General features: G+C 38.1%; 1 protein-coding gene across 1 annotated transcript; it reads right to left on the bottom strand.

Moving 5' to 3' along the window:
* Window positions 1-15,049: 15,049 nt before the first annotated feature.
* Window positions 15,050-23,336, bottom strand: LOC139710115 (ras-related protein Rab-30-like). The gene is made up of 5 exons (XM_071622049.1): window positions 23,237-23,336; window positions 20,172-20,384; window positions 17,786-17,869; window positions 16,250-16,433; window positions 15,050-15,292 (listed from the first exon to the last, which is right to left on the bottom strand). The coding sequence occupies exons 2-5, from the start codon at window positions 20,256-20,258 to the stop codon at window positions 15,051-15,053; spliced, it is 597 nt and encodes a 198-aa protein (XP_071478150.1). The 5' UTR covers window positions 20,259-20,384; window positions 23,237-23,336; the 3' UTR covers window position 15,050.
* Between the last annotated feature and the right edge of the window lie 4,002 nt (window positions 23,337-27,338).

The following is a 27,338-nucleotide window of genomic DNA, read 5'->3' as shown; positions in this document are numbered from 1 at the left end:
AGATCTTTGAATTTCAATTCTCAAAAACACTTTCTAATAATCTTCGAATAATTTAAGCTGGAGATGAGAAAGTCAAGCAATAATTTTAATACGGAATTCGGGAGTGGGAGTTTTTTTTTTCAATCTTGATGAATAACCAATGTATTGTCTTACATTTTCTATTCAAGAATTTGCCAATCCACATAAAGTGTGCACCAATCTATAGTTGAATGTCAATTCTGAAAATGCCTATAGCTCCCTCTATAGCGTGAGGAGGAATACAATGTCTCCAATACCGATGTCCTCCTACCTAGTAGACTTGCTAAGGGGATAAACGCTGCACTTTTTAGTACAAATGTCCTACTTGGCACAAATGTTCCCTAGGGCAACTGAAAAATTTTCATCTAAAGAGACACTCTGTATCTATGCAAATAAGCCTTAATTTGCATAATATATGCAGAATACATATTAAAATTATTTTAAAAATATATGTGCGTCCAGCAGAAATACCTATTTTGTTAGAAGTATTCTATAGAGTAAGTGGACACAATTCCTGCAAAAATTTATTTCATACCTATGTAAATAAACATAAAATTTGCATAATTACGGAAGTTATTGTGCAAAAATCTGCATTTCTGAGAGAATTTCTAAACTATTAAGCACTGGATCTTGTAGTACAAAGTTTGAACCTAGGATGGATGTTCCTTGGGGCAAAAGTAAATGATTCATCTGAAGAGACAAGCTGTCTCTATGCAAACAACCTGTTATTTGCATAATATGCATATCAATACCTATACATCTACAGATAATCAGAACAAACATAAAGCCTTAATGTGACAATGTCTTAAATCGCTTTGAACTTAATATCCAAAAAGTTAATAAAATAAGACAATATTCTCACAACAACACTTTTCAGTTGCTTAAATTGTTTCCATATTGTTTAATTAACTTAGGCATTTTATGCATAGATTATGTAAATAAGTACACCAGACGTGAAATTTTGAAACATATTGATCTTTGAAACAATTTTTGCTATCAATTTTCCCTCATTGCATAAATGCTTTGCAGGGTGGGAAAAATAGCAATCGATAGTGACACTCTTTAAGTATGATTATTCAAAGTAACATTAGGGCCTACATATTATGAACAGATGCCAATCGGAACAATATTGCTTACAAAAGGACTGTTTTTCCCTTGCAAACAGTACACAACTGAGGTCATCGTTAGAAAATCATCACAAAAAACACTACCATAGTGAAAGTGTGAATTCTGATTATCAATGTATTTTGTAGGCAACCAAGCTAATAAGAGGCTTTTTACATCAAACTGATTATAAACTTGTGCAAATTATGTGGATGCAAGGGTATCTGCACACATTAAGAACTTACAAGCTTGAGTTAGAAACAAAGTCTGTTTCTGAAAAATAAAAATGTTAACCCAGTATACCATGAGCTACTATGGCATGGAAACTATGCTAGGAAATTTATACACAATAACATTTTGATGCAAGGTCCCTAGTTGTGATTGTTTTCCCTTGGGATAATGTAACTCCCTGGCGGTCCAAAGAATGTTATATTCCACCACATATCAGCTAATACCGGTATAGATGATCATGACCTACATGATCTTGAAGTTTTTTCAAAAATTATGTTAACTGGTTTAGTGTAAAGATGTCAGAGGTTAATTAAAAGAAATACACAGGTAAAAATGTAAAAGGTAAGAATGTCAGAGGTTATACATGTGTGCATCAAAATTAACTTCCATGCGACCCATACATTAAATGTAACGATGGTGATGACTACACCATGTCACTGAATTCCATGTCCTTTCCTACTTATCAAGAGGAAACAAAAACACTTTAGAGGGGAGGGTTTAACATTTTTTCGATAATCAACAAAGGTATCACTGTCAGGTAGAACATGCATAAATATGTTCTAAGTTTCATGATACCTTGATTCACATTCAAGATATGAAATAAAAAGTGAAATATAGCACTTTCATCAGAACTTTGTCATTTTGAGGGGAAATTTCCCAGAGAATATCCATTAGGTAATACATGTATATACAGGTATTAAATTTCAAGAAAAAATCCTACAAGCATTGCAAAAACATGAGGGAAATAGTGAAATTTTGAAGGCCCAATTGACCTTGATCCTTGACCACTGACCTTTGACAAATGACCCCTAAATTCCCTAGAAAATCCCTGCCAGTACCAAGTTCCATGAAGACACCTTGAACCATTTGCGAGATACAGAGAAAAAAAAGATGAAATTTTAACATTTTCACCTGAACTTTGACCTTTGACCTCTTCACCTGAAACTCTCTGGAGAATCTTATTTTGGTAGTACATTGTATGCAGTCACTAAGTTTTGAAGAAAGTACCCTCAGACACTGCATAGATATGGGGACAATAATGAAATTTTAGCATTGACCTTGAACTTTTTGACCTTTGACCTCTTGCCGATTTTACTTAAAAACTGCTAAATCACTTGCCCCATCATACGTCATCTTTGGACCAGGTTTGGTGAAATTTGCATTATCCAGTCTTGAGTTATCGCGTGAACTGATACAATTTCTTAAGTCGACCTTGACCATTGACTTCTGGTACATTCGGGTATTAATATGTACAATATGCTAATTAGATGGTATTTGCATAGACAAATAGTGTTTTGATATTACAAACCATTTCCTTTTGACTAAAGGAAATGCATACTACTTCCGTAGTTTTCATTATGAAATGCAGTTCTTAGACTGTAAAAAAACTTTAAAAATAATGTTTTTTACTTTACTTTCTTTAGTAATTATGTAAATTTAGCTGGTAATGATGGTTCGATCATTCAAATTCTTTTCTCATTTTGTTACATAAAGTGTTTCTACAGGGTTATATCTATCTAGGATGAGATTTAAGGGGAGTTTCATTAAGGTTTCATTAATGCTTTTTATTTGTTCTGATTATCTAGATGTGCATATTTGATATGCATATTATGCAAATAACAGGTTGTTTGCATACAGTTTGTCTCTTCAGATGAATCATTTACTTTTGACCCAAGGAACATCCATCCCAGGTTCAAACTTTATACTACAAGATATAGTGCTTAATAGTGAAGAAATCCTTTCAAAAATGCAGATTTTTGCACAATAACTTCCATAATTATGCAAATTTTATGTTTATTTACATAGGTATGAAATCAGTTTTTGCAGGAATTGTTTCCACATACTCTATAGAATACTTCTACCAAATTAGGTATTTCCGCTGGATGCACAAATATTTTTTAATAATTTTTATATGAATTTTTGCATAGATTATGCAAATTAAGGCTTATTTGCATAGATACAGATTGTCTCTTTAGATGAAAAAAAATCCAATTGTACAGAGGAACATGTGTGCCAAATAGGACATTTGTACTATAAAATGCAGCGATCACCCCTTTTTTTCGCCCTTAGCAAGCCTACTAACCAGCCAGGAGCGTCGATTCGTTTTCTGAGGATGGGGTGCAAAACTTTGTTTGGTATCTGTGCAAGGGAGCAGAGCGGAGTGACCGAGTGGGGGAGGGGTGTGGAAGAAGGTACCCCAACACCTCCCATACAAAGTATATCTCTATAGTATATACACTAGACATGAAATATATGGAAAATTGTCAATCAAAGAAGTATAGGACCTAAAATTAATCTATATGGACAGGAACGTGGTGGGGGGGGGGGGGGGTAAATTGAAATATGATATCCCCTCCTTACCTGTATGAGGGAACTTTTGAATTTGTTGGTAATTGAAGTGACAGATTTAGCAGGGGCCGCAGAACCGGGGGTGGGGGGGGGGGGGGGGGAGGGGGGCTGCAGCCCCCCCCCCCCCCACACACACACACACACACTTTTGGTTCATGAAAAAAAAAGGGGAAAATTCAGGAAATAAATCACAACTCCCATGAATTTGAATTTCCAAAGATTCCGCCCTTACATAAAGTTCCTGTCTAAGCACAGGCGTAGCAAAAGGGGGGGGGGGGGGGGGGGGGTGGGGGGAAGGGGGGCGATGGGGGCGGTCGCCCCCTAAGATTCTGAATAATTTTGAGTGCACAAGACTTATCACTTACATTCCGAAAAATCAATAGTTCCCTCATGTACAAGGGGAGTATCCCCTTTTAATCAACCCTTTCCTCTCTCAGTTCCCAAATCACTTTTTTAAAAATTATTTTCCCAAATATTCCATCAAATATGCGTATACGAGATATCTCAACTTCAACTTTAAAAAGGCAAAAGCTCCCTCGTACGGGAAGGGTGGGGATAGCACTCTCCCAAGCTTTCTCCCTGTTTGCCCCCCCCCCCCCCCCCCGAATACAAGTAGACTATGGCTACACTTTGAGTTTTCCAAATAATATATGCCACAAAATGTGTGCACCAAAACGTTTAACTGCAATCAGAAAATACAGAATCTCCCTCATGTAGGAGAGAGAATAGGGCTTATCCCCTCCCATCATTCTGCTATGTCTCCTTCTACAGACTTGCACTTCTCTGATTGACAAATTTCCAGATATTCCAACAGAAGTCTGCGCCAGATTGTTAAATTTCAGTTCTAAAAATGAAAAAAAAAAGCTCCCTCAAATATGGGAGGGGTATCTTGCCACCCTCCCATTGATTAGTCCCCTCTACAGACTTAGTACACTTTGGGGAATGACAATTCCCGAATTTCCCACAAAAGTGTGCTTCAGACCACTTTATTTCAATTTTAAAAATGCAAAAGCTCTGTCGAACTGGAGGGGGCATCCCCCTATCAAACCCTCCCCACCAACATTTACTCATTTAGCCATTCATTTATTAATTCATTCATGACCATGCACTCATTCATTCTTCCTTTCACTCCCATTCATTCATTCATTCATTCACTCAATCAGTATATATATATATATATATATATATATACAGTCAAACCTGCCTTAGCGGCCACCTCTCTATAGCGGCCACCTGTCTATAGCGGCCACTGAAACCCCCCCCCCCCCCCCGAGAGAAAAGCAATGTTAAAGACCCTGTGTATAGCGGCCACCTGTCTAACGCGGCCAGCGGCCACCGGCCACAAATTTTGTTTCCCGTGGTAGATTTTAACCTGTCTATAGCGGCCCCCCCCCCCCCACACACACACACACTTTTGGTTCATGAAAAAAAAGGGGGAAAATTCAGGAAATAAATCACAACTCCCATGAATTTCAATTTCCAAAGATTCCGCCCTTACATAAAGTTCCTGTCTAAGCACAGGCGTAGCAAAAGGGGGGGGGGGGGGGGGAGGGGAGGGGCGATGGGGGCGGTCGCCCCCTAAGATTCTGAATAATTTTGAGTGCACAAGACTTATCACTTACATTCCGAAAAATCAATAGTTCCCTCATGTACAAGGGGAGTATCCCCTTTTAATCAACCCTTTCCTCTCTCAGTTCCCAAATCACTTTTTTAAAAATTATTTTCCCAAATATTCCATCAAATATGCGTATACGAGATATCTCAACTTCAACTTTAAAAAGGCAAAAGCTCCCTCGTACGGGAAGGGTGGGGATAGCACTCTCCCAAGCTTTCTCCCTGTTTGCCCCCCCCCCCCCCCCCCCGAATACAAGTAGACTATGGCTACACTTTGAGTTTTCCAAATAATATATGCCACAAAATGTGTGCACCAAAACGTTTAACTGCAATCAGAAAATACAGAATCTCCCTCATGTAGGAGAGAGAATAGGGCTTATCCCCTCCCATCATTCTGCTATGTCTCCTTCTACAGACTTGCACTTCTCTGATTGACAAATTTCCAGATATTCCAACAGAAGTCTGCGCCAGATTGTTAAATTTCAGTTCTAAAAATGAAAAAAAAAAGCTCCCTCAAATATGGGAGGGGTATCTTGCCACCCTCCCATTGATTAGTCCCCTCTACAGACTTAGTACACTTTGGGGAATGACAATTTCCGAATTTCCCACAAAAGTGTGCTTCAGATCACTTTATTTCAATTTTAAAAATGCAAAAGCTCTGTCGAACTGGAGGGGGCATCCCCCTATCAAACCCTCCCCACCAACATTTACTCATTTAGCCATTCATTTATTAATTCATTCATGACCATGCACTCATTCATTCTTCCTTTCACTCCCATTCATTCATTCATTCATTCATTCAATCAGTATATATATATATATATATACAGTCAAACCTGCCTTAGCGGCCACCTCTCTATAGCGGCCACCTGTCTATAGCGGCCACTGAAACCCCCCCCCCCCCCCCCCCCCGAGAGAAAAGCAATGTTAAAGACCCTGTGTATAGCGGCCACCTGTCTAACGCGGCCAGCGGCCACAAATTTTGTTTCCCGTGGTAGATTTTAACCTGTCTATAGCGGCCAAAAACTCGATGGAGCCGTAGCCGAGCCGATAATTCAGCGTGTTTTTCTTCTTGTTAGCCGTGCCAGTCATTCCTGGGCAACGTTCAGTGATCGCCATCGTTGCATTCATCACTTATTCAGTCACAATAATGCACTAGTGTTAAGCTTTCTTCATGACTGTGCACATGCTACATGTACTGTGCAACAATTTCATAAACACCGGCATTGTTCTATGTATGATACACACATGTGCATACGTACACACATACATGTACATGTAAGTATATATAGATGTATACAACGATGATACATGTTACCTGTCTATAGCGGCCACCTGTCTATAACGGCCACTTTTCCCGTATCCCTTGGGTGGCCGCTATAGACAGGTTTGACTGTATAGATATATATATATATATAATATATAATATATATATATATGAAGAGTTTGTTTGCAAAAACCGATAAGTCCATATTTGCCCAATGGAGATATTTGCGATTAAAGGTCAAGAAAAATAAAGAGAATAATAAGAAAATTTGTGCTTCTTTTGACCATAACTTCAAAAATATACCTTTATATGTAGTGACCAATATATCATTTAAAAGGTATTATTTTGTACTTTATGACAGAGAACATAACTCAAAATCTTTAAAAATGGACTTATCCGTTTTTGCAAACAAACTCTTCATATATATACATATATATATATAAAATGAGAAGAAACAGATGAAATTTCAGATGAATTAGTAGAGGTCCAGGGTAAAACAAAATAAAAAACAAAATAACAGCAACCAACCAACAAAATACAAAGCATCATCTTATCCATCAGTTTTACATTGTGGCCTTGAATTGAATGTAAGTGCCTTGTAATCTGAACGAATCATGAAGTACTATCAAGCTTTTTGTGACTAATGTTTCACTTCACCATCGTCAACTGCTACATTATTTTGTAAACATGTTTGCATTCTGACTGAGAGTAAATGTGTGTGCATATGGAAAGAGGAAAGACTTAGATCAATCTTATCACTCTGCACGTCATCATGACCACACTGTAAACAGCACACGACCCTTAAGCGACAACTAGTACTTGCTTTTCTGTCCTTATTTACAGCTATGTGTATTTATTTTCAATGTTTCATATACATACATGTTCATGATCCATGACAATGGGATACTACAACACCTAGATTACTCAACTCTCGTACGTTTTTGGGGGACATTTGGTATCATATCAGCAAAGATAAACAACATTCTTGAAATATGCAAAAAAAAACATCAACAATAGCACCATATAAAACGAAACAAAGCAGCAAACATAATAAAACAAAATAAATCTTACAGAAAACAGCCATATCAGAGCCAAGATAGAAATACTGTATTTTGCTATAAGTACAAGTATAGAAATCTGCAGGATTTATTTTCTTTATAAACATAGGCTAGAAGTTGGTTCTGGTGGCAAGAGGGGTTTCATACTTTGCTTGGGTATAATAATATTGCACAAAGTCATTTTTCATGACACTATATCATGTCCCATTGCTTCATATTTCCTCTTGGTTCTTGCGACACCTGTGATATTTGATATCTCCTCAACTAAAAATAGTATCCAAGTGCGTATCTCTCTCGGAAACATATCCTCTTTATAATTAGGAGCATACGTATCATATATGACAGCAGTAAAGCAATCGGCCATTGAATATAAAAACCACATCCTGATGATGCTATGATAATCCTTGGAAATATGTTTATCAGTATAACATTGTTAATAATTGACAAGCTTGTCACCAGCAGCACTTGACAGGCAAAGAAGAAAGAGAAAAAAACAACAACATTGGCTCACAATGCACACATGAAGCTATATCTATTCTTTCAGAGTGAACCGCGTGACGCAGTGGTGAAATGCACTGTATGTATGTGCACTAGACAGATCTTGCAAGAGAATAAATGACACATTTTTGAGAAAGTAACTCAGAAATTGCACATCATCATCTATCCATGATACACAGTGGATTCTCATGCATACACAATAATTCCGCACAGTAGATATGTAATTATGTAATTATTTTTCTATAAAAAAATGAACTTCCACCTTCTACCATATCATCTCTTTTGAGATATCATGCAGTAACTTATGCATACATCATCAGTGGGAAGAAAAGGTTTCAGCTAAATATCTTGCATACAGCTTTCAGGAGGGATTCTTCTTGTTGTTGTTTTTTTCCAGCATACAATAATTGGCTACAAACTATATTATGTGAACTCATGTATACTGGTGCTCGATTGTTGAAATAATTATAAAATACCCAAATTCATAACCATTTTTTTTTTCTGGGAGTGTAGACATTACACAAGGGTGACCTAATTGAAGGAGCAAAGGGACTGAGTGAGGGCACAGAGAACTCCAGCTGGGGAAGGGACTGGGGTATGGATGTTCCCTCTCCTGGCAGGGTACAGATTACATTGTGACATTTTCCCATTCAAACATCAAATTGCAGCTTAGATACAATTTTGAAAACAAAATGGTTTCACTGATAGCAGTGAACATGATTAAAATAAACTCATCTTTTTTTTTTTTGATTGTCTCTAGTGTCAAACATGTGCTATGAACATGAACAAAGACATAGCAATAGAAGCTGTGATCAAACCAAAATAAAATCAGAAATTGATATGTCACATCTACTTTGCACTACTTGACTTGTTTCAATCTCCACCAGACTGAGCTTCCTCCTGCTTAGTTTAGAGTCATGTCCATTTTAGCACTCACAACATTTTCTTCACCACTCCCCACCTACAGACCTGAAACCTTGCTTGAAATACCAAAAGGCCCATTCAAAGACTCCTGAAAATAAATACATGTACATATATATATATATTTTTTTTACTGCAATGGGACAAGAGATAATTCTTATGTGTGGACACTGCAATCCGCATCGTGACAAAAAAAAAAAAAAAAAAAAAAATCTTGTTCAATCTGATCTAGTTAGGAAACCCTAGCAATAATAACGCCCATGCAATGTGCAGAGAAAGGCACTAAAAAAAAACCCCAAATAAATAAGTCATTAAATCTCACAATGCAACTCGCCACACTAGGTCCAGGGCTGGGTGTGCCCAGGGTTAAGCTACCTGTCATTGTTTAGGAATGGTCAGTCCAGAGAATTTAAGGGCTCTGCTTGCAGCTGGGTGAATTTTCTCTTTTTTTTTGGCATTGTGTGAACAGGAGCAAATAAAACTAATCTTTGCATCACAATCCAAAAACTTAAACTTTTGTGTGTGAATGGGCCTCTAGAGTGATTTCTTCGCTGTGAAGACAAAGTCCGTTTTTCACACACCTGTTGGAGCTCAATGCTTGTCTTTCCTTTTTCTCTCTATCTCTCTTTGTTTATGTGTACAATAATTCACTTCATGTACAACGAAAATGCAGCATCTAATACCAAACTCTATGATTTGGTATGTAAGCATCGTATCTATGGTGATTCTCTCGGCATATTATGATATTGAATTGAAATAAATAACTCGGGAGTTTTTTGGAAATATTTAAATCTTACAAGACAGCTGGACATACAATTTGCACAACTAACAATTCTCGACTATTTTGGTGAATACATTCAGGCATTCAATAAGTTAAGACAATGAAAATATGAATACATTAATCTGGTTGACACTACACAGGTTAAATAATGACAGAGTGTAGCACACATAAAGATTTTTTTTTTCATAGAGTACATCAAAGAAATAGCTAATTCAATAAGTGAAAAACAACTTGCATAGACAAATTGAATGAACATGCCTATTAACGAATTTTTCCTCTTTGGTGAACAAGACCACGTGGCATCATTAAATTTTAAACCATTTGAAAACTTGAACACTTCAAAGCGTGCAATTTGAGGGCAGCACACTACCTGCTTGAATCAAAGAATATGATATTCAATCACATTCTGCTCTTTTTTTCTTTTGATTGAAATAAATGGACATCGACTACAGAAATCATAATGACCAAAATATATGGCTGATGTCATGGCCACAACATACTACAATTGTATGTTTATTGATTTTTTATATGAGATTTCACTTTGCACTCTTCTAACTCTTCTCTTCATTCAAGTATATATTTGCACGCGTACTAGTGTACACACTTCAAAAGATTCATCCTAAATGGTTAGATGAGGATTCATTACTACAGCACCTACGGGATAATAGGCAGGATAACAAACGGAAAGGTGTTAATTCTGCCAATGCCAATGGGTACTCACTCGCCCAACTCTACTCGTCTATCTACAAATGCCTTCTCCAACAAACTCTACCAGAACTGAGCTACACCCTCTGCCACTCTCCCCCTACAGAAGTCTATTCTACAAACAACTGCCAACGCTGAGCCCATGTGTACAGATCGGGCACTGGCCCCGTCTCAAATTGAACGCCAGCACTCCGCACTTCTGAAACCAGGATATTGCATAGTTTATAAATCATGACCAGAGCCACATTAGCACAGCTTGCATCACATGATTCCACACTCAGGACTATTTACTCTAGAAAGCCATTAATCTATACATAGACCTCCCAAATGGGGAAACAAAAACTAAACATCTCCTGAAAAAAAAAAAAATACAAGTTTCGTGCAAGTACTTTGTCCTTCTCCCTCACTGATGGGTTATTCTTGACAGTCTAGTCCATCAATTCTCAATGTTTCCATCTTCCATTTGCCTAGCCTTTGAGAACTATCACAGCTGCTTGCCTACTCACCTCACCTTTCTTTTTTTTCTTCTTTTTTTTAAAATCTATTCATTCATTTATCATTATTATTACACTTTTTTTTTTTGCTTAAAAGTGGAATGGATCTTGCTTCTAGCCCATTTCCCCCCCCCCCCAAAAAAAAAAAAAAAATCAAGTGCAATGGTACCTAGCACCACAGTACCTTGCTAGACACCATACAGTACAGAAATGGGCTTTTAAAAAAAAAAACTAAAAAAAAAACCACTGTGGTATTCATTCTCTCCCTTTTGTTTGTCTTTTTGTTCATCTTTTCTTAGTGGTTGCCTCCTTGGCATGGTTCACTGTTTGTCATCACTTGAAGCAAACCATTGAAAAGGTTTGTAAAAGAATGTGAGAAACTTCAGTGAAATCTGCCTAGCAGCTTGAGAAATCAAAGTACTGTAAACCTGAAAAGTTTTGTGCAATGATTTCTATATATTTCCCTCCTAACGATCAATACCAGCTTGGTTGAATCATGTGAGATGTAGCATCCACCAGTGAAAATCCTGCTGTGAGAAAAAAACAAAAAAACAAATCAGACAAGAAAAAAAAACACAACAATGAGATAAAACAAACACACAATCCTCTTCATGGCCATTCTACACCAATAGCAATGTGTGAAAACTTTCCAAATGCAAAATGCAAATGGTACATAATACCTTTATATCTTCTTCACACTCTGCCTATGCAATGGGCAACATTTCAGTCACTGTGATGTAAGTCAGCCTACAAACACTGCCTTGTAGTGAATCAAATATTGCCATACACTTATTGTTAATGATCACAAATATTACACTTCATCTAAATGAATACATCTTTCTATATTTCCAGACTTCCATGATGAACTCTACAAAAAGTATTTTAATTGTATTCATACAAGAATATTCATATCAAGCACATACACATATTTAAATAGGGCAAGAAGCAAAAGAAAAAAAAGAAGAGTTGAATACTGAATTGTAATAGATCTTGCACTTTTCCTCTCATATAACTACAGCTGGCAAGATGATATTCAGCACAATAGTGAGTTGGAGTTGGATCTGCTACAACAGTAGATGCTTAAATAGCAGAAGTTCATATTGTTCTGTAGAATGATAGGTCACATTTACTTGTTTCATACTTTTGAAGAACAAAAACTCCATAGATCCAAGTCAGATACATTGATATGTAACCTTTAAATAATCACAATACTTACATGCTGTCTACATACAATATACTCATAGAGAATTTTGTGTAATGTTCATTTTTTGTTGCTGTATGCATAACTCAGACACGTCACTGGAGACAAAAAAAATAACCTCTTTAGTTGGCAGGTCACACACAAATGTGTTGCACACAGCATATAATATTACATTATTAACCAAATGTTCAAGTAACCCTCAAAGACAGGTTAACATGATAGCTGAAATTATGTCACATAATATTCACTTCGTCAGTGAGGACAGGCTAGTGAAGATGTGTCGGCATGGCTTAAATCAGGTCCAGAAGTATGTTCTGTTTGAAGCCATGCAAAGCATTTGAAGACATACCAGTATTACTTTTCATCAACTGGTCACCTGGTTTGGCCCTCCTTGGAATGGATTTTGAAAAAGAGATGGACGGGGATTTGACAATGGTTTCTGCACAGTCTACATTTATTGCATCAACTTCTAGATTGATACATAACTAATATGGCAGTTTAATACAACAGACACCTCTGGGAGGGTCAAAATTCATACTCAGCCTGTACCTGCATTGTCTATCCTCCGCATACCATACATAGACAAAATAATAGAGAAACAGAATACCAAAAAACGCTTACTAATCATTGTATTACTGCCTTATTACTGAAGCAGCCATGGGCAAGAAAATCTGAAAACAATTGCACTTTGAAGTTCGTCCAGTATGAACGTTTTTACAAGAAGGTGTGGGCCAAACATTTCTATGACAAGAAGGCAGGCAAAGTTATCTAGTTATGGTAGTGAATAGTTGGATAAACATCTGGTAATGCCACACTGCACCTTTGTTACTTTTAGATTGCACTGAATACAAATTGATTTAAAACATCATCTTGATACCTTTAATTGTGTCTAAAAATATGACTGTTCACATATTTCACAGCACCTACTAAAAATCAACTACCTCACATGTGAACACTCTCACTGCTAAAAAGAGTTTCCGCTACAAAGCTACCCATTTGGTGAGAGATATTCTTCTTCTCTAGATCTTCTACCTGCTCATTCGATAAGCTCAAACTAGTTATAAATATATTTTATCACCAGAATTCCATGCTAGGTATTCAATTCTAGTAAATGGAATAGATCTCAAACTAATAATCTGGAGTCAGAGACATCCTCCCCAATTTTCAACTCTGTAGTAATAGTCAATTCAGCGGATACAACATTGAAATAAGTGTTTTCATAGTCCCCAATAGGTCAAAACAATATTCACTCTATCAATGATGTCTCAAAAACTACAAAATCTTTTAAAAGAGAAAGAAGATGATGGCTAACATCAATACTGTTCTATGTAAAGCTCATATACCCGCAACTCAACTCCTTCACAAATAGAGAGGAGGGTGCAAGAGGGATGATGCACTGACTGTTTTATGATCGACGGGCAAACTAACACTAATGAACTCACATCTTTAATCCTCCCTGTGCTTTCTTTCACTGACTTTTGCACAAGCTGGAGTGCATTCTCCTCCAATTGGCACAATATCAGGAAACTACCTGTCAATGCACAGAGATTACCTCATCCCCCTGATACCTACTGCAGGGCTGCACACTAACCCACTTTTCTACTGGTTTGACCTGTCTGTCGGACCAGTAGGCACCTAGTTTTCCATTTTTTACTGATCCATTCCTGAAAAAGTTACCTACTGGTTCGGCAGTGATTTTCACCAGTCTGGACTGTCAGACAAGTGCCAGTGTGAAACTTTGCCTACTGCGTCACCATGGCCTTCCCGTTGGACTGAGGCACATCGCTACATCCAAGTGGGCTTACTAATCTACAACTAAGTAAAGTTCACTGATTGGACGCATTATTAATTCTGGTGAAAAAAGCTTGGCGATTAGATACCAGGGTAGCTGAGTGCCATCCAGGGACATAAAGGGCAAATCTTGGTTAAAGAACAATTTAGACTATGACAAGGCATGGATATTACGGAATGGCCTTGTAAAAGATATAAATCTGGTGGAGGCAATATTATTGTATGACTTTGCTGATACCTGGTAAATTTCCACCACACTAAAAAGGATTGCACTGCCATTCCATTCCATCCCACATGGTGCAGAAAAATGTACTCTTTACTTTAAAGGCAAACATATTTCTCACTCTTTTTCTGAAAGTGTATAGAGGATTTTTCTGAAGGCGCATAGAGGACATACAAAAGATGGCCCTTTCACACTGTAAAGACATTGAAAAATGACACAACTTCACACACTTACGTCAGACCATGGATAGTTTTTTTCAGGTTAAACGCTTCACCCAACTGAAAGCTGCATAATTTACCTTCTTTTTCAAATCGCTCAAGACTGCCTTGGAAAGGGAAAACAGCATGCTTTATTCAGTGCACTATAGTGTTTTGATTGCTCCTTCCTGTGGGACATTGATAAGTAAATGATGTGCACTATCCCTACCTTTGTTTATAGGAAGGCTTGTGTGCAATGAACATTTCTTTTGCATTCATAAATCTTCATACTATCAAAATGCATAGAAGCAGATAGATACATCAGCACTATTTAATGCAATGTTGGAGAATACAAAGAAAGCTGTAGAATAAATTGATGGTGGGGTTAGTGTATGCATAACGCATAATATAGAAGCACATTTTTCAGTAGTCCATTTCACACCCCCAACAAGAGAATAAGTGAGAAAAAACAAAAAGGATTAGGCATCATGATCAATGATATAATCACACAGGCTTTTTCACAAGCCAGCTGGATATCTTGAAAAAGGAAAAAAAAAAGAAGAAGAAGAAGACAAACAGCGAGTAGAGTGTAGCAGGGTCAACCTTTACAGCATGTTGAGACGGAACTGGTGTCTTTGATGACGTCTTCGTGCCCGTCGTGCTTGATCTCGCCGTTCCGTACATTATTTGTCAGTTCAACGGCAATATCCAGGAAGAGTCTGTCGACGTTGTCCGATTCTTTGGCAGATGTCTCTAGAAATCTCATCGTGTGCGACTCGGCAAAGCTCTGGCCGTCCTCCTCGTTCACCTCCCGGTCCTTGGCTAGGTCTATCTTATTGCCTGTAGAGGTAAACAAAATATTGCAACAAAGAGTGAGGTGATCAAATGTTGCATGCATAAACACAAACACACACACTAAACATTATGACATAGAATGAAGAGAGATGACATGATGTCGCCACAGCCACTTACTAACATTTACAGTAACCAAAGAGGTTACATATATTAGAAGTAGAGTGCTAACTCCCAATGCACCCTGCACAATTGCTATGTGAGCTCGCAGAGAGAGGTCCACCATTACTGAAAGGGGAACATATCTGCAAAAGAACCTGGATGTACCGTTCAATGCTATGCAGTTCTTGACTGTCGCACACGAAATATTTTCAACTGAATTTTTTTCTATCTTTGTAAAGTGAAATAGTTTAGATTACTATCAATTTGCATTATTCGTAACAGATAAAATTCAGAAAAAATGTCAGACTTGTGATGCACACCGGTACTCTATGCCTATATGCCAAATTCTGGTTGCATGAAAGAGGTTAGTTAGGCCCACAGGACATATGTGACCTCTTGGGGTCGCATCGACTTGCCTAGCAATCTTGCCCCACAGATGGCAGACAGGGCTCCACATGACCACAGAAATTTCTCATAGTCCTCTCTAGAGCAATAAGTATAAAACCTCTGTGGAATGAACCCACTTCCTGCAGGGCAGGAACCTGGTGGATCTGGTGCAAATCTATCATGGAGATTTAAAATCCCATACACACGAGGTGCTAATGCTCAAAATGTACTTTACCAAATGCCCGACCATACACAGAGCAGACTAGAAGAGTGCATAAATATTCAATTGTGAGACAGATCTGAGGACTTAATTTTTTGCATCATCACACTTGGAGGCAGTTACCATCTACTGACATGTTCACTAGACATCAATACTTCTTGTAGAAGGTCACTGCAGTGACTTTTACCTCAAAAACTTTGTGGCAAAAACAAAGAAAAGATTCTGCCGATACTTACCTACGAGAACAGATATGACCTTGGGGCTAGCATACTGTTCCACCTCTCGTAACCAGCTGGGGAGGGCATTGAAGCTTTCTTTTGATGTTACGTCAAAGACCAGCACCAGGGCATCCGCGCTGTGGTAATAACTTTGTGTGATGGAACGGAACCTCTCCTGTCCAGCTGTGTCCCATATTTGCAACTGTAAACCATTTTCATGACAGAACAGTACAATCAGATTATTTGATCACAACATATATGCCGAGACTGACGGAAAATCTACCCCCAAGTCACTGATGAATGTGATTGACTGCTCTGAAATACACATGTGATTAGAACCCGTGACAAGAAAATTTTATCATGTGAATCATCTCAAACATGCAGCGTATTTGTCAACTCAGAATAGCTGCATAGATCATGCAACTGTAACACAGCAAGAACTACACCACTGTTTGTACAACCTTAAACAAGAATTTTTAACAATAATTTGTGTGAGGAATCTTCTCTTTTGAGCATGTCAAAGAAAACAATTTCCATGATTCAACTTGAGCAGCATTACAAAAAAAGAAAAGAAAAATGGTATTTCCAAGAACTTTCCATTGTGTAACTTGATGCACAAAACACGCAAGAAGCGATACTTAACATCAGCATTTACATGTACATCGAAGGGTCTAAGAAATAATGCATACATGTATCTTCTGATTCTCTGAGGTTGACATATGATGTTAAACATTAGGTAATAAAGATTATTGGATGTGAACTTGAAGCATCTTGAAGGCATTATGGAGCAGATTTAACTGGAATATCCGTAATTTAATGGGACAAAACCAGCATGAGTTTGTGGGGTTATTGTTTTGCGAGCATGCGTACATGTTTTTGTCAGTGTGAATAAATGAATGACACCAGAAACTTTGAAAGAACTTGCAATGACAGTAAAAGGTGGGTACAAAATTTGACAAAAATGTGAAAATATTTGGAATTCTGCAACCTTTCATACTACTCGTGTAGTTGGAGAAGGCTCCATATCATGGTCATTCAAAACCTTATCAACAAAAGGAAGAAGAGGAAGAAGAAATTAAAGGAGTAGAAGAAGAAGGAGGAGGAGGAGGAGGAGGAGTAGGAGGAGGAGGAGGAGAAGAAGAAGAAGAAGAAGAAGAAGAAGAAGAAGGAGGAGGAGGAGGAGGAGGAGGAGGAGGAGGGGGGGAGAAGAAGAAGAAGAATAGAAAGGGAGGTAGGGAGGGAGAGAAGAGAGAGGGGGGAATTGGATAGATATCTAGCATGCATAAAGAAAGAGTATAAAGCTGAATGTTCAGAAATGAGAAGAAGAAGAAGGAGGAGGAGGAGAAGAAGAAGAAGAAAGGGTGGGAGGGAGAGAAGAGAGAGGGGGAATTGGATCACATCTAGCATGCATCAAGCAAGATTAAAGCTAAATGTTGAAAAATTAGAAAATACAGAAGATGAAGAAGTTTAAAAAAAGCCGAGTTCCGACTGTTTCCATGGCACATCTTTCTGTTCAGCAAAGGTCTGTGTTTACTACACATAGACTGGACTCACCTTAACTTTTTCTCCTCCAATCTCTATTGTCTTAATCATGAAGTCTACTCCTATAGTTGCTCCTTGGCCTGGGGGAAATAATCCCTGAAAAGAAAGATAATGTCAGTTTAATGCACTATAAATACTGTGTAAACCCGTTGAGGACGTTTGATTTTGCTACGACACGCATTTCCAATAGACGCTTGCCCGAGTATACTCGGAACTCGTCCTCAACAGGTTACAGATGATTTTGTGCTTTAAACTTTTACAGAAAAAGGAGCAAAATAAGAATGAAGATTATATTAGTAAATAATTAGCTCGCCATGCAACACCTTGTAAACTATTTTGACTGGGTTTGATTATGATACTTTACTGCGACTATTACAAGAGGATTCCAGTGAAAATATGTGGCACATGAAAACAAATAGTTAAAATTTGAGCAACACTGTACAACAAGTAAAACAGAAGTTGTAATTGTATGAATATGAGAGAAAATATATGTCATCATGGGTCTTGGCATTTTCGCCTACTAATGTGTAGCTGTACTTGCCATACAGCTGTGGCATCTCTTGACACAATGCATAGTAATCGACTGTTAAGAACATATTTACACCAAAGGACATGAAATTTCCTCATGTTGAAAGTTGAAAGAGCACCAAAGCAGAATTAATTTGGGTAGAGTCATAGAGAATTGTTAACTTCACTGCACTTTGAAATAGGTACGAGAGATCATGCACAGAAAATTGAATGAGGAGATATACCGTATCATGTAGAGAAATAATGCCATAGTCATATGGCATGCTCACAACACTCTTTACAAGTACATGCACCCGGGATTCAAGGGGCTCTTGTCGGATAGCATGATTGCTGCCATCTTTGTTACAAAGATTAACAATTTTAACAATAAACTGAAGTAGATCATGTACTAACATGCTAGTTTCTGTGACTAGCTAGCAAGCAAACTACAGATGTATTCTTCTTTGGTGGATACATATGGAGACGGTGGAACCAGCCAGGAACAAACATTGAATCAAGAGATGATGTGAGATTGACATTACATCAACCATTTTTGACACAATCATCATAAAAATCAGTTTTATTCAGATGTTTGGAACATGGCAGATGCGTAAACATGGAACCATGCAACAGCACCCCATCGAATCCTGCATCCTTGTACCTTTATTAACGCCAAAAGGGGCTGAACTTTCAGATGTGAAACATCCTTCTTTAAAGCTTCTCAGGACCGCCACCATGTACACCAGAGTGTCATTGACAGTGCATGCAACTAGCTTGACATCAGTTCTGATAGGGTCATAATATGCTAACTTTACATTAAGCTCACTCTTTAAAGTGCAAACATAATTTTGGTAAGGGTTTGAGAACCCGTCTGGCACCATTTCATATTTGCTTGCAATATATCGAAAGAGTCTTCGAAGAAACTTACCTGGCTGACGTGATTTGCCGGGATGTTGAGTCGTTTTGGAGTATTTTGAGAAAAATAATAAAAGTTGGAAAACCGACTTTTATTCCAGAAGGATCCAGACTTACTCGGTCTCAGGGAAAACTCGACCCTATTTCAGACAATTTACACGCAGTTCGTGATCACCATATTCTACTGTATAACACCAAACGAGGCCTAACTGAACAGACAGGAAAGTGTGTGCTAATCCTGTTCAAAACCATAGAGATATATACTGATTTAGTATGTACAAAACAAATGGACAGCGCGCGGTCCTCAAGTCTATATGCACATCACCTCAGTTGCTGAGACGCGCTGTCTTTGAAGTTTTTGTTGTTGTTCATCAAGCGTCTTTGATTGTTTTTAGAGGTGCTTGATAGGCGCACACTAATTTTGCATGCGCGCCAAAGAGGTTTTTTGATGTGCACGCTTTAACAACTCGGACCATTACTGCGAGTAGCCAGAACGCGAAGTGCTAGTTAATACAGGCCGCTCCCATAGTACAACACTGTACAATCCAGAGGGACAACCAATACAACTCAGCCCGCCATCAAAGCGAGGCCGAGTTATCCCCGAGTCCGAGTTTAGCCTGACCCCGTTCGGGTAAGTTCCGAGACTGAACCTTTTTGGTTGATATTTTGTATTTTTGTCGTTACCCATCGAATATCTTGTTATTACAGCGTTATTCCGCACATTTCCTAGGCATACGTTCACATTTGGGAGCGAAATTTGACAACTTTTGCAGGCGTACCAGAACTATGTTTTGGCTTTAATACTGGACTGAATGTAATATAAAACTCTTGCCCAATTCCTGCTCAGGAACTGAACTTGTTTCATTTGAAATCTTGACAATTACATCTGTATTGAGCTTTATTAAGTGCATTCACTACCATAAGATTCACAGACACGATGTCAATTGTATAATTCCATGCTAGTCTTACAGCCTACCTGGGTGAAGCGTCGTACGAGGCAGGTCTTCCCAACCCCGGCATTGCCAATGAGAACCACTTTGAACAGGTACTTATAGTCCTCCATGATGAGACAAGGATGTGGCCTGCTCCTGAGGACTGCCCTTTAGGACAGTTGTTCACTTTACCACTGTAGATGAATCGTGGCAAAGGTGTTGACACGGATCCGGCCTTGCAGACAAGGTTTGGAAACCTAAAAAAATGAAAGGGAGAAAAGAAGCAAGTGAGCAAGTGTAGCTCCGATCGCGTGAACTCCCGATTACTCAAAATGGCCGTCAGTGAAAGACGATGTACTGTTCGCACACGCTGCATATAATCTTCATTTTCGGTAAGTTGTGATTTGTGTCCGTCAATATCGATAACATAGAAATGAAGTCTAATTAATGAAGATGGTCTTTAATGAGTTTGAGGTAACAAAAACGATGTAAAGTATCAAAACTCAACGCAATCGCCATGTTCACTGTGTGTTCACTTTGTTGTTAGGCATCGCCCTGGTACAGCCCTGTCGCATTTTTACAGCGACTGGGCTGTGTATAGTTATGTAACACCAAACTCCCAATTGCCACTTCTACAGTACGTGAATGCAGGACTCAGTGCAAGATGCTGACGATGCACCATATTATCAACCAGAGAGCAACATCATTCTTTCGTGGACACTCCCAGCAATTCCAGATACATTTTGCACAGACTCTCATCTATCAGAGATCCTTCTTTCCAGATGCTATCAGGTAATGGGACAAGGTCATTGCCGATCCTAAAGGGCACAGAGGGAGGTCAGAACTCTCTTCTTTTTCTTCTTCCAGGTGAAGTACTGACCTCTGGGAAGAGTATTTTCATACTTTGTGCAGTGCTGAAACTAATGCTGCATTGTTTGATGCTGTTTTGTTGCAATTAATGTATGTACACTGTATAAAAAGTAAAAAGTGCTCCTTGTGCAAGTAAAATTAGCTCCTCTTCCAACTAGATTTGATGCAGTGTCACATCGGTGGGGAGCTGGTTCCAGTAGCATATGACACTTGGGAAGAATGAGTTTTGAAACCCATAGGTCCTGCAGAGTTGCCGTCGATACTGAGTATTTCTTTGTCCAGATGATCGTGTCACCGGTAAATGCATGGTGGTTCAGGTGGAATAGCAATCAATCCATGCAAGATGCAGTACATCATGATGACTTTCAGCTGGGCCCTTCTTTCTGCAAGAGATTGCCATTTCAAGGAGTGAAACATTTTGTTGACACTGTGTCAAGGTTGAAAGTCTCCCAGAGAGAACCGAGCGGCACGCCTTTGAACCATTTCAAGCTTCCAGACTTGGTCTTGGCAGTGAGGATCCCAGGTTGTTGAGGCATATTCAAGGATAGGGTGGACGTATGTCACATAGGCTTGTTCTTTGATTTTCTTGGGGCAGCCATAGTAGGTTTCTCTGGAGGAATCCCCATGTGCTGTTGACCTTTTTACATGTGTTGTCTATACGTGTCTTCCAGCTTAGCTTGGAGTTGATATGTACTCCAAGGTACTTAGCGTTGTCCACAACTGGCAGCTTGACTCCATGAAGAGAATAAGAAGAATGGATGACATTTTTCACCTTGTTGGTCACTCTCAGGACTTCACACTTGGATGGGTTGAGGGACATCTGCCACTTGGTTTCCCACCCTTGTATGTTGGTAAGGTCTTCTTGGAGTCTGTCTGCATCCATTTGTGAGCCAATGTGTTGGTAAAGGAGACAATCATCTGCAAACATTCGAAACTCAGACTGGACAAAACTTGGTAGATCGTTTATGTAGGTCAAGAAGAGGAGTGGGCCAAGTACTGTCCCCTGGGGCACACCTGAGGTGACAGTAGCTGAGTGTGAGTTGGTTCCTTCAAGCACAACCTGTTGTATACGATCTTGAAGGAAAGCTCTGATCCAACAGAGAAGGTTCCCCTGGATACCATACAAGGTTAATTTTTTCAGGAGTCTCTCTCTCTCTCTGCGGTGCTCCAGGGACTGCCAGCCAAAGGACTTGATCATCTGACCAACACATGATGTGTCATGGTACCTGTTATCAGCACAAGGTGAGCAGCTCATCTCTGTACAGACTTTCTAGCTTTAATGACTGTTTTTCCGAGTGGTAAGATCCAAAAACACAAATACATGCAGATCTAAGTCACAAGGCATAAATTCATGCACAGTACTCATCTGAAAAGTGCTGGTTTTTATCAAAGGCTCTGTTTGCTCTTTCCTTGTTTAAATGCAAGTTCGTGAACTCCATATTAGCATTTATAGGGTCTAGGATCTATCTTTATCTATCCATGCTCTTTGGCTTCATTCAAACACACAATTCAAGGCTGTGCAGCTGACCAGGGGCAGCAGGGCCCTGTCTTAAACTTGAGATAGAAATCAATCAATCACATATCTCATGAAAGCTACAATACGCAACCTGTGATTGATTGATTGCAGTTCTCCGTCTTAATATTACTCTTAATTTCAATCATAACTTTTTTATAAGTTGTAAGATGGATTTGAATTCAATCGTAAAGTTGCGATGAATTTGAATCAATCAGTATGAATCACAATTCTTTATAAGACGGGGCCCAGTAGTATAGACAATAATAGTGCCAGTGGCAGTGCGCAGCTGTGCTGTACTGTGTAAATTTACAGCGCCCCGCGCCGGGGTTATAGGCTTGGTGTAAAATTATCACTGTGCTGTGTGGCGAGCTGTCGTCGGCACAAAGTCAAAGGCCACATACCACAGGTTACAGGAGTTAATAGTGATACAAATAAGGCAACTGAATATTCTATCATCATACATAACCACCCATTCAAGCTGTATAATTCAAACATCTGCGTTAAATTTTACGCAATTACGAGTTTAGGATTTTTTTTCTATCCAGGGCTGAAACCACACGCATATTCCAATATGTAGGACTATGACTAACACGGCCCCACCAAAATCTACTCTTCGACTTCGGGATGCTCAATCCATGTCCGATGACATATTGGAATATAATTCCGCGATCTCTTTTATTACACAAAGCTGGTATTTCGAAGAAAAAAATTGTGAAAACTCACATTACACCGCAAATGTCCTCAATTAATAGAACATTTTCTTCATCTCGATCATGATGATACAAATGAACCGGACCGACACACCCGCACTTTTTTCTTCTCCAATCGTCGATCGCTCGAGCTGCGCTACGCGTACTGCACTGTGCACTGATGATGATGATGAGTAGCTAGAATGTTGTAGACAGAGGCTAGAAGCAAGGCCAAGGATGTTGTCATTTTCGCTTAGACGATGTTGTTGTTGTTGTTGTGCATGTATATCAGTTAGTCTTACTCCAAGCCTCTTATCTTACACTTTCTTCTTTTTGTTGTTGTTGTTATTTTTGCTTACATATTGTTGTTGTTGTTGTTGTTGTTGTTGTTGTTGTTGTTGTTGTTGTTGTTGTTGTTGTTGTTGTTGTTGTTGTTGTTGTTGTTGTTGTTGTTGTTGAGTATTTGTGATTGAGTATTTATGCCAGGCTCTTTTTTTTTTTAATTGATGTTTCATCACTTCCCTAAAAAAAAATTAAGTAAAAATTTGATGGCCTTTGATACCTTTGATGGACAAGCAGTCTTCTCAGCAGAAATGTAGTCTGCCTACTGAGTTTACTCCGGTGTGAAATTGTATTACACGTATGTTTATGAGCTTCTTTGCATCAATCAAAACGTACGGTAGCTGAACAATGTATATAATTTATACCTCCCTGCAATAAGTGTCTGACCTCTATGTGCACATTACATCATGTGTCAACTTCTATGTGTGTGCATTTATGTCCATCTGTATACATAGCCATATTAGGGCCTATATGCTCCACATTCTATGTTTCCCCATTTCTAATTTGTTTCCCAACGAGTCCCAGCCTAGCACATAACACAAACTGGCAGTTTTTCAGTATAGGGCATCCTCCCATACAGTTATATGAAGATAAAATGTACCCATTGCACAGACATTTTCATATATTCCCCCTTCCCCCAAATTGTTAATGCCGTACACTGGTACTTTCCTAACTACATCCATCATGCTGGGTTTGGGGTTTTGGGTCTTGTTATGTTTTGTTTGTTTGTTGTTGTTGTTGTGTTTCTTTTTCTTCTTTTTTTTGCTTTCTTCATATCTGTTACTATCTACACATAATTTGCTTCTCATGTTTGTAATTCCATTGCTGTTTATCAATTGTCTGTTTTTGTTCCAAACTGGCATATTAGTGTGTGTGGTGTATACAAGACATCAAAATGAATGTGAAATGTGAAAAAAAAAAGGAAATGAGGGTGAGCTGCCTATGGAAATTTGGTTTTGTGCATTGTGGATTGTAACAAAGTTGTTTCTACACACTGGCTGACTTATGAGCTACTTTGATGTTCTACACCCCCCCCCCCCCAAAAAAAAAAAAAAGAAAAAAAAGTTGTACATCATGTAGGCCTAACAGTACAAGTTGTACAAGCACAAGAGAATTACAATGTACAGTGTACAGAGTATTCTTATCTAGTTTGAATGTATATGTATGTTAGGTTTTTCCAGCAGGGTAATCAAAAATTTACCTTTGGATGAGGGCTTACTACAAATATATATACTGAAAGTGGAATGAAACCCAAATATGTGTGATACATGAATTTAGTGAAAGCAGCAATATTAGTTGAGCACTTCAGTGAAAGTTTGAGGAAAACTGGACTAGATCTATCTGTTAAAAAGTGGTGCAGCCATCGCTGCATGTCGCGTATGGAAAATGATGTAAAGAAAATATTAAGAGAGTTCCACAAAATGTCATTGTTTTTAAAGAAAAGTACACATTACTTTGAGTTGTTACTGACATATTTTAAAGGTAACAAGACTCCTGTTGCTTTCTGAAAGAGGCGAGTGCTCTTTTATTATGCTAGAAGAGCAAAAATATGTTGAATTTTCTTTATACTGTTTTCCATACATTATGTCACTGTGTTGTAGAAAATCATTTAATGATGGCAGCATGAATGGTTAAAATATTCAGAACTTATTTTCCTTATACCAGATGTGCTCTACTAATATTGCTGCACTTCCTCAATTCACATACAATGAATATTTGGGTATCATTCCCCTTTACCACTCCTGGCACTATCCTACAGATGTTGACTAAATGGAAGGGAACATACAGTACAGAGCTTTCCAGCTGAAAGGTTTGAAAATGTGTGATGCTGGGAATTATAACAATTTCCACCTCTCAAAGGTATCACCAAATATTGAAGTCCTAACATTCTGCATAAATTCCCCTGACCAGTGACAACACACATCACCATACCTCCTGGTGGTATCTACATTGTATCATTAAATGGGCTAGTCAAATGACGGAGCTTATAGGGGCTATATAGTACTGGTTGAGGTGAGGATTCAGGTTTATAACATTTTTAGTGAGATAATGAGAAACCTCTTTTAAAATATGAAAGAGCATGTAATTTCAAGAAAGATTCAATGTTTATTTGATGGAAATTGGCCTTGAAATGGCTGAGATATAAAAAAAAAAGCAATCCTAATAAGATTGACTGGCCATGACTTTTATTAGGATCTTTTTGTTTTTCCTTGTTTTTAATATCTCAGTCATTTATAAAACAATTTTCATCAAATAAACTTTTGATTCCTCTTAGAATTGTATGCTCTTTTACATTTCATAGAGTGGTTACTAGATATCTCGCAAAATGTTACAAGCTGAATTCTCACCTCAACCATTATTGTAAAACAAAAACTTAACTGAGACTGAAGTGCAGAGATTGTCTTCTTGCATCTCTAAGACTTGGTTCAAAAGGTGCTCACTGGACTTACAAAACAAATAAACATATATATATATATATATATATATATATATATATATATATATATATATATGTGTGTGTGTGTGTGTGTGTGTGTGTACATATATTAATTATTGTCACCCACCCTAAAAAAAAACACACACACAAAAACTGACATAACAACAACAAAGGAAACAATTGTTATCTTTCTATCATTTGGTCTTGCTTGTTATCTGTGTGTGCCCTGATATATTCTCCTGCACTAAAAAACAGTAGATAATGGCACAGTGCTCCAACCTACGAAGTGCTCCACTTGCACATAATCATGCTTGTACTATGTGTATTGCTCAAACAGTTATCCTTGACTAACCCACCCAATATATCTCACTGTGCTTCCCTTATTCAGAGAAACAGCCCACGCACATCAAACAAATAAACAATACACTTCAGCATATTTCCATACAGCAAAATCTGATGACATGGTATTTCAATATAACTTCATTAATATCATTTATTGCCAACTGTTTTCAATAGAGAAATAGTACTTATGGCAATTTGATGCTAAAAAAAGCATTATTATATATTTCTACACTAATATACAATGATAGCATAGATGACATTGATAATAACAATGGAATTAAAAGAGAAATGACCACAGTTATGTTCTTCCTTTGGTCATATGATTTCTACTGTATACGCCATATATTTCACGAGTCTAAATTTTCGCGAATCAGGAACTCCTGACGATTTCGCAAGTGGTTAAATTCGCGATCAGGGAGTCCTGTACTGAATGGAGAAAGGTACAAACGTACGTCACATTCACATCGGGATCAGAGTCAATATTTACTTGATAGCAATTTACGTGCCTAGCAATTTGACAATACCACATGGTGCCATAGTGATACATAAGTAACAATGACTTGAGCATAATACTCATTGAGGACGGACTGATATTGAGCACTGCAACACGCATTTCCCATAAACCCCTGCCTGAGTATACTCGGGACTTGACCCCAACGGGTTGAAAGATGAGACCAAATTTAAAGTTGCACATACTAGGAAATCTAGACACTTCATATAACTTATGAAGGGCTTTCTGTCATTTTCACTGGCCAATGAGGAAAATTAGAAAAGAAGACGATGTTATTACCTTGCAAATGTCTCGTCAATTTAATTTTCCCTCTTTTTTTTCTAATACATTTGTTAAATCACTGATAAAGAGAAGATACCCTTGTGACTTCTATGTACAAATGACTAAGAAAGTTACGAGGTGATAACATTATCAACTTGATTAATTTACATGGATCATGGCTCCTTATATAAATGTTGCATATTACAGAGCATGAAACATTTCAAAATTCCATAATTTCACTAC

The sequence above is a fragment of the Diadema antillarum genome, unplaced genomic scaffold (genome assembly GCF_040938485.1).
Source record: "Diadema antillarum isolate AM-2024a unplaced genomic scaffold, OU_Dant_1.0 seq00001502_RagTag, whole genome shotgun sequence".
In the NCBI taxonomy this organism is placed as follows: Eukaryota; Metazoa; Echinodermata; class Echinoidea; order Diadematoida; family Diadematidae; genus Diadema; species Diadema antillarum.
The sequence above is the reverse complement of the archived record's forward strand: the minus strand, read 5'-3'. Positions and strand labels throughout refer to the sequence as shown.